Consider the following 7,436-nt stretch of genomic DNA (forward strand, 5'->3'; position numbering starts at 1 on the left):
TCCATAGATCCATAGAAAAAGCTGTTACAGGTCCCAATAAGCTTTGTAATACTGGACGGTGGAAGCAGGGATGGCCTTGCCCAGGTGTCAGGCCCTGTGATTCTCTCATGCCAGCAATACACTCATGGTCTGTAGTCTAGCTGTTGGTCAGATCCCAAATATTGTTGCAAGGAGAGCCAAGCTGAGGATATTTGATGCTAGGCTGGTCCACAGGACACTGGAATCTGTCCGTGCGTAATTAGTCCAGCTCAGAGAAAGGTGATGGAGCATGAACTCTGGGGAGTGAGATTTGGCCAGCTTTCTCTCTGCCTCAGCCCTGCTCTTCTGCACATGCCGTGCAGAAACTGTGGATGAGTATAGGCTTGGGGTCAAGTAAAAAAAATTAGGCAGATGGACTGAATAGATAGGATGTACTACCTAAAAATCTTCTCAGAGCTTTGTTTGAATTAGCAGAGCTGGTACGTAAATGCTTTTGACTCATCAGATGAGCAAACAAGACATTTCAAACACAGAAATGCTTGGTATCATAGAATCATCCCAAGGAAGAGACTCTTAGAACTGCTAAGTACAAATTAGCTATTTTCAGAATGTGATAATTCTCTAGTGAATTAAATATGAGAAAGATTACATTATTATCACGATGATAATAATTTGTTAATCAAACATTATTATCTTCAAGATAATGGTTTGCTGTGTACTCACAAGATTAGGTACTCTGAGAGGATATGAAAAAAATTTTTGGACTTTTTTTGTTAATTTTCATACGCTCCTTCATTTTCTGACAACTACAGAGCTGTTTCACATGTTCCGATATTACAAAAATGGGGGAACATGTAAAGAAGCAAGGACTTTCTTTTTTTCCAACCACCTCTAATTAAATCTTTGAAACCTGAAACGCAGCTCATTGTCTGAAAGACAGAGCACCGTTAACCCCTCCCAAGCAACTAGTCAAGGCAGCACAGGACACAGCTTGGTGACAATAATTAACTATAGAATAATTAACTATAGAATAATTAACTATAGAAATACAAGACTAGGGATGACTGGGCAAGCAACATTTCTGCAGAAAAGGAGCTCAGTTGATATCTGGTCTGAAATTGAACATAAGTAAATTTTATCTTGTTTCAACAAAAAGGGTTTAGGCATCTGATGTGTCAGTGTCCTTTGGGCACAGGTCATCCTGCCAGAGAAGAGGATTGTGTAGACGACCTTACCAAGTCCTGCCAAAGCCACAATTATGTAGGACTCAAAAATCAAGAGTTACATACTGAACTCATGACACACACATACACAGAAAATACTGACTGTGCGATTTCTGATTCTTTGCCATTTACATCACCAAATCTTTTCTCTACATCCCAGAGAGCTAATATTTGTCTCATGGTCACATCATTCTGGCACAAGGGTTGGACAAAAATCGCACAATACCACAAACTTTAACACCACCAAAATAGTATTTCTTTCTCCTAGAGCAGCTGAAACTGCTGGAAGTCAGAGTCCACAATGCAGTGGTTCTGCTGGCATGTGCCAGCGAAGATGAGCCTGGGATTTCTGTGTCTCTTTCTGGTTTGCCACACAGGTAAGGACAGTGGTTTGGTGCTCCCCAGGGAATAATCCAAGTGTCTCTTTCCCAATTGCTCCCATAGCAATTCCCACAACTGTGTCAGGCTTGTTTCTTTCACCCTGAGTGGGCAAGGCTGATGGGCTGGAGCTCCAGGGCTGGTGCCATACAGCAGGGCAGACCAGATGATGGCAAAGGTCTACTCTTGGCTCCCATGCCATAAATCTGGAGTCAGAAGGGTTTATATGGAAAGAGAGAGAAGGGTTAGAAGAGATCCTGCCACCTCGACTGTCAGTCCAAATTTAGCTCATATTAAGTGAGAGTTGTTGATACAGCTGACTAGCACCATATGAGGAGTCGCGATTTACAGGCCTTGTACCATGGATTCTCTATAGGGTATTTTTCCTTTATATATATATATAAAGAGAGAAGGAGAAAGAGAAATATATCCAGAGATTGTCTTCTGTACAAGGCATAGATTTTTGTATGAATAAGGACAAGCACTTAGGTTTCACCAATGTAGGTACAAACAGCCAGATCATGCAGTCACATCTCCTCTTTCTTCTGCTGCTTCCAGTCCTACAGATTTCCTCTTGCTGAAGAGGAAATTGAACTCAGGTTTCCTACTCCCTGGTGAGACCTCTGCCCATTAGGTTATAACACAGAAGGGGGCATTACCACTGAGGTAAGCCCTCCTCACCACCAGCTCCCAGGAGAAGACCTCTCTCTGGGGAGCTTGGGTGGACTGAGAAGCTGAAGCTTCAGAGGCATATGGGAGTTTAGCATTTGCTAGGACTGGTTCCTTTGGGGAGCCTTATGGATTACTCTTTGGAGGCACTCAGCTCTCTGCTGATGAGATAGGGAGCCTAAGCACCAAACTCCTGCGCTTCAACTTGTCCTGTGATGTCTAAATCGTTGCTCTGCACCTTGCCTTTGTTGGTCACCGAGGGAATCCCAGGAATCGAGTCTAATCTCCTGAGCCCAGCTCCAGTTCATTCCTCCCACAACACAGCTCTTGAGAACAGTACTCAATTGAATGACTGCTCTGAATAACAAACATGCACACAGCCTGTGAAGATTTGTTTAGATTTGGCTTTACTATATTACATACCTTACAGTCAATATTGTGTGCAAGCCTAGTGCAAACCTCTACAACAGCTTGCTACTGTTTTTTTTTCTTTTGATTCTTGAGCTAAGGGAGCACGCTCTGATACTTTGTCCATTTTCTTTCTTTAGCTGGCAGCTAAAGGACCTGGCAAGTCCTTTAGGACATACTTATTCTTAGGCACTTGATCAACTGCTGTTGTGAATACTCAGTGGCCTGCTTTGCAGTGCTAATGTCCATTGGTTTCTGAACTAAAATGAGTGAAAGCAGCAAAGTAACCCAGGCAGAGAGCTCAACAGCGAGTTGCTTGGTAGCTCAACAGGGAAAACCGTTTCTCAGGAAAAACTGTTTCTCAGTCTCTTTCTTCACTTCACAGCTTCATGCATAAGAAGAGAAAATAAGAAAGAGAAGCAAGTGGCAGTGCTAGCTACCGCAGGTAACAAGCAGCACGTCAGGAGACCTGTGTGGGGGTGTTAATGGGAGTGGGAGGTGTTGTGCTGGACACGGAGGTGGTGGCAGATGGGCCCTTCTCCTGCAGAGTCTGTGAGCCCCAACCCACCACTGCTGCAAGGGCTCCTCACCCAACACAGGGCTTACCCAGGTCCCCGGCCAGTTTAACCTCCATCCTTCCAGGAATCTAAAATGTTGTTTTCTCTTTTTCCTTCCTCTCTTTCCCAGCTCTCCATTCCCTTTTGTTTTCCCTTTCCTCTCTTCTACACTGTGGACAAGCCCTGCTCCCAGCCCTTGGTTTCGAATTGCTTAAAAATAATACTGATGTCATTGGAAAATTGTATTTCTCCCTGAATTTGATTTTGTTCTCATCTCGGCTTTCTGTGCTTCTTTTTCCGTCCTGCTCTGTTTTTTCTCTCTCTGTCATGCACACACAGATCTTCCTCCTCGCACACATGCAGAGATACCATACTGCTCTGCTTCTGCACGACTTCGTGGGAGGGAAGCAAAAGAACATCTTCGGAAATTTTGACTAGGGAAAAACAAATAAGCAACATGCACAGAAAGAAAACATGTTAAAATAAAAAGTGTGATTCAGCTACAGTCAATTTATTCTGTCGTAGCAGTATAGCCATCAAGGTAGCTGGAAGAAAAAAAAAAATCTGCATTTTCATCCCGGTTCTATGTAGCACTGGGGAGGGGGGAATATTTCCCAGGCACTTTCTCCTCCGTTTGCGATCTGCAAAGAGAGATCTGCTGCCATTTCGGCAGTGAATGCTCGTTGCCCAGCACGAGAGGGCACCAGCACCTCAGGGCTGGCTGGGCTCCCTGGCAGCCTGCTCAAGGGCCTGCTCAAGGGAATAGGCAACATCGAGCCTGACCTAAAGTTTGGCCTACCACCGCACTGCCCACTTTATCTTGTTATTTTCCAGACTCCTCGCCGCATTCCTGGCATCTTTATTTTCTCACCCCAGGTTTTTCAGTGCACCCCGATACATAATCTGCTCATTTTGCTTTTCTCATTCTGGAAGCTTTTTGCCACACACAAGCAGGGGATTAGCGGCCATTTCCTTAAACCCTCGTGCAGCCAGCTGCTCAGAGACCCCTTCTTTTTCAGAGCTGCCCGCAAAGTCCGTGGATCTGGCGGCTCTTAACCTGACGGAGCTGGTGAACGGTATGCTGAACACAGCGCTCAGAGGTAACGTGACAAGGCCGGGCAGGTCACGCAGGCTGTCAGCCCGGCGGTGAATGAGATAAAGGACTAACCGTGTTAGCAGGAGAAGCCATAAATGCCTCCAGAATTGATTCTAGGAGCAAGTTACCTTTGTGCATTTATAATGCAGATAGCTGTCTGCCCCAAAGAATTTAGAAATTAGTGTGTGTTTATATATAGACACAACATAATTACTTATGGGATGCCTTTAGAAAGCACTTTACAATCCAGTGTAGGTTTAAATTAAAAAAATATAAAAAAAGAAGTAATACAAATGATCCTTCCCTCAGTGGAAATGAGAAAGAATTGAGTCTCAGGCAGCTGTATAGTATCAGCACCTCAGGAGTCTTTTAGAAATTAAATGAGCAGAGTCAAAACATGCTGTTCTCATAATTTGTTCCCACCGCTAATAGCATGGGCATGTGTTTCTGCAGGTACCAAAAAACTCTTCTCTTTGCTGAGCGTCACGTCTCACAGCTCATTTGCCTTCCACAAAGTGTCAGTCACCATTTATAACAGTGAGTGTCTCGGCGCTTTGCTCTGCGCTGGAGCATTTTCTCTCACACAGCCTGCGCATCAAGATACTGATTTTTCTCCATCTCTCCTTACAGCTTCTACTGTGAAAAATATTGACCCTGGCAAGTTCCCTATGCATTACTGCTACTGTTTGAACAATGTGACAAATGACTTGACAGGTGGGTACACAAGAGAGGTTGGCAATTGCATGTGCTTAAGCTGAATTATTTCCTTTGGGGCTGAAAGCTGTAGCCTGAATTCTGCAGGCTTCATCCTTAGGAGAATCATCGCCATACTGAGGTCAACAGCCATTACTCACAACGAGTGGCTGCTCTGAACCTTGGGGGATACTCGGTGAACTCAGTCTCAGATGGCTGCACCCGCCCAGCTAGTCCGGAATGGAGCCATCAATCAAGTGACCAGCATGGTTTACCCAGCAGAAAGACCTCCCTTTCCTCCTCGGAGTACAAAGAGCAGCACAGGAGAGACAACCCAGCAATGTATGATACATTACCTTAGCCACTTTCACTTTCGTGAGATAACCCACAGGAGATGAACAAGGGCTTCTCTGCACCAATAGACTCAACTTCAATGAGTCCAACAGGAGTGAAAAGCAAGGATTAACGTCTTCATAGAGCTGTTTAATGGAGTGTAAAATACTGTTGGGCAAATCCTTCACCTATAATCCTCATTCACACCCCTGATCTCACAGTATTTAACATTCCAGGATGGGCCTGAGTGCTCTAATTCTACGGCTGGTTAATGTAAGAAATCAAGAGTAGCTCAGCAGCTAGGGACCAGAACCCATACCCTCTAAGCCGCATGTGATGACCACACACGAGAGCCACAACGGCTTACATAGCTTTTTCTGGACCCACACATCTCACAAGCCTTATTGCATAATGACCCACTCTGCCTTGGAGGATAACAGAGAAACTGTGATCTTTCTGCCCCAAATCCATCTTCCCAAGTAGTAGAAATTGAGTGCCCAACACAGGGCTCGTGTCTGTCGCTCTCTAAGTAAGAACACTGACCTGTTACTACTAGAACCTGCTATGAAAAAGTCATAACACCACCACCACGAGCCATTTTTTGAGCTGAGCACATCATCGTCAGTATGTCTGAAGTAGACCTCATAGGAGACAATCAGATGCCTCCTGGAAGGTCCTACATGGCAGATAGGCAGTTAGTGCAGGCAAAGCCTACAAGCTTTGGTTTTCCTTCTACGTTTAAGCTCTGCTTCTACGTTTAAGCAGACTAAGTAGAGTGTTACTTTAAATTGTTCTCTTGAACAGATAAATTCCATTTAAGTTTACTTTTAGGCACTTGGTGTTATTTTGGATATCATCTTTGAAATATACTTCTGCAGAGTATTCCAGTGGCTTCTTAAGTCCACTCCCATTCGGCAGAAACACTTTGAACTTTAAAATATTTTAAAAATTGTTACGTACAAGCATATATCCATCCCAAATATGATCACATATGAAAGTGATTTTTTTAACTCAGCATAGATGATAGAATATGTGTTTTCAATCATAAACTTTCTCTATTTTATTGTCTAGATTTTACAGCTTTACTTGTTGATATTATTGGAAACTCCACCAGTTATCTCACAGAAATTTTCAAATCCACTTCTATTCTCTCAGGTTTGCATTTCATTTTAACATTTATCATTGTCTTATTTGTCTGATTTACTCCTGGCATGGAAAGAAGTACAGAAATGTGTATAAAAGCCTATTGCTCTTACTCAGCAGCATTTTTCTAGCAAAGCATAGACTGCAGTTGTAAACAAAGTCTCCTTAGAAGAACGAGATACATATATAATGTGTATATATATAATATAGAGACATGCATATTTCTATGAGCAGCTATGTTTTGTTTGAAAGTTTGGTGAATTATTATTAAATGTTGGTATTTTGGGGAATTATGATTCCCAAAGAATAATTATGAGCTATATTATCTGAAGAAATTTTTTTTCCATGTAAAAATGCTTGTAATTTAGAATTTTAATTAGATAGAGACATTTCCCCTGGAAATATTAGCATTTGGATTTGGAGCTGGTTCAAGGATTTTGTCAAAAGTCAGATCAGAAGGAAAATATTTGGCCAGTTGTAGTAGTCACATACCATTTTGTGTTTGTGTTTTCAACTGTTTAAGATAATATCATATAATGAAAACTGATCAATGATCTCTTTTACATTTTTTTGCCTTTCAGTGCGTCAGAGCAATGATTCAGACTGTATCTACATCTGTGTGATGACAGGGCAGACAGGTAAACGTTAAAACTATTCCACCCCAAAATATTACCCTATTTACTCTTGGTGACGACTTATACTAGGAACAAGCCTTTCTTGATATTTGTAAGCATTTCTATTTGCAGGAAGAAATCTGTCTGACTTTTGGGAAATGCTGGAGAAGTCTCCTGTTATTAATTACACATTTTCCAGCAACACATCTTCTGACCTGAGTAAGTACATCCCGGGGAATAAAAGGAAACAGCAACAACAATGAAAACCACGTCCAGGTAGCACTTGCAATGAATACTCCATCTTCGTCATGTAAAAATATTTTTTAAATATTATTTAACATTT

General features: G+C 42.4%; 1 protein-coding gene across 1 annotated transcript; it reads left to right on the plus strand.

Moving 5' to 3' along the window:
• Positions 1 to 1,536: 1,536 nt before the first annotated feature.
• On the plus strand, positions 1,537 to 7,312 carry HHLA1 (HERV-H LTR-associating 1; the record flags this gene model as incomplete). Its single annotated transcript, XM_009584287.1, has 8 exons — positions 1,537 to 1,579; positions 3,043 to 3,102; positions 4,234 to 4,314; positions 4,764 to 4,847; positions 4,941 to 5,024; positions 6,408 to 6,491; positions 7,061 to 7,117; positions 7,226 to 7,312. Coding segments are annotated over exons 1-8 (580 nt in total), but the record flags the coding sequence as incomplete, so codon positions are not given.
• Between the last annotated feature and the right edge of the window lie 124 nt (positions 7,313 to 7,436).

Source organism: Fulmarus glacialis, unplaced genomic scaffold (assembly GCF_000690835.1).
Source record: "Fulmarus glacialis isolate BGI_N327 unplaced genomic scaffold, ASM69083v1 scaffold25068, whole genome shotgun sequence".
Taxonomy (NCBI): Eukaryota; Metazoa; Chordata; class Aves; order Procellariiformes; family Procellariidae; genus Fulmarus; species Fulmarus glacialis.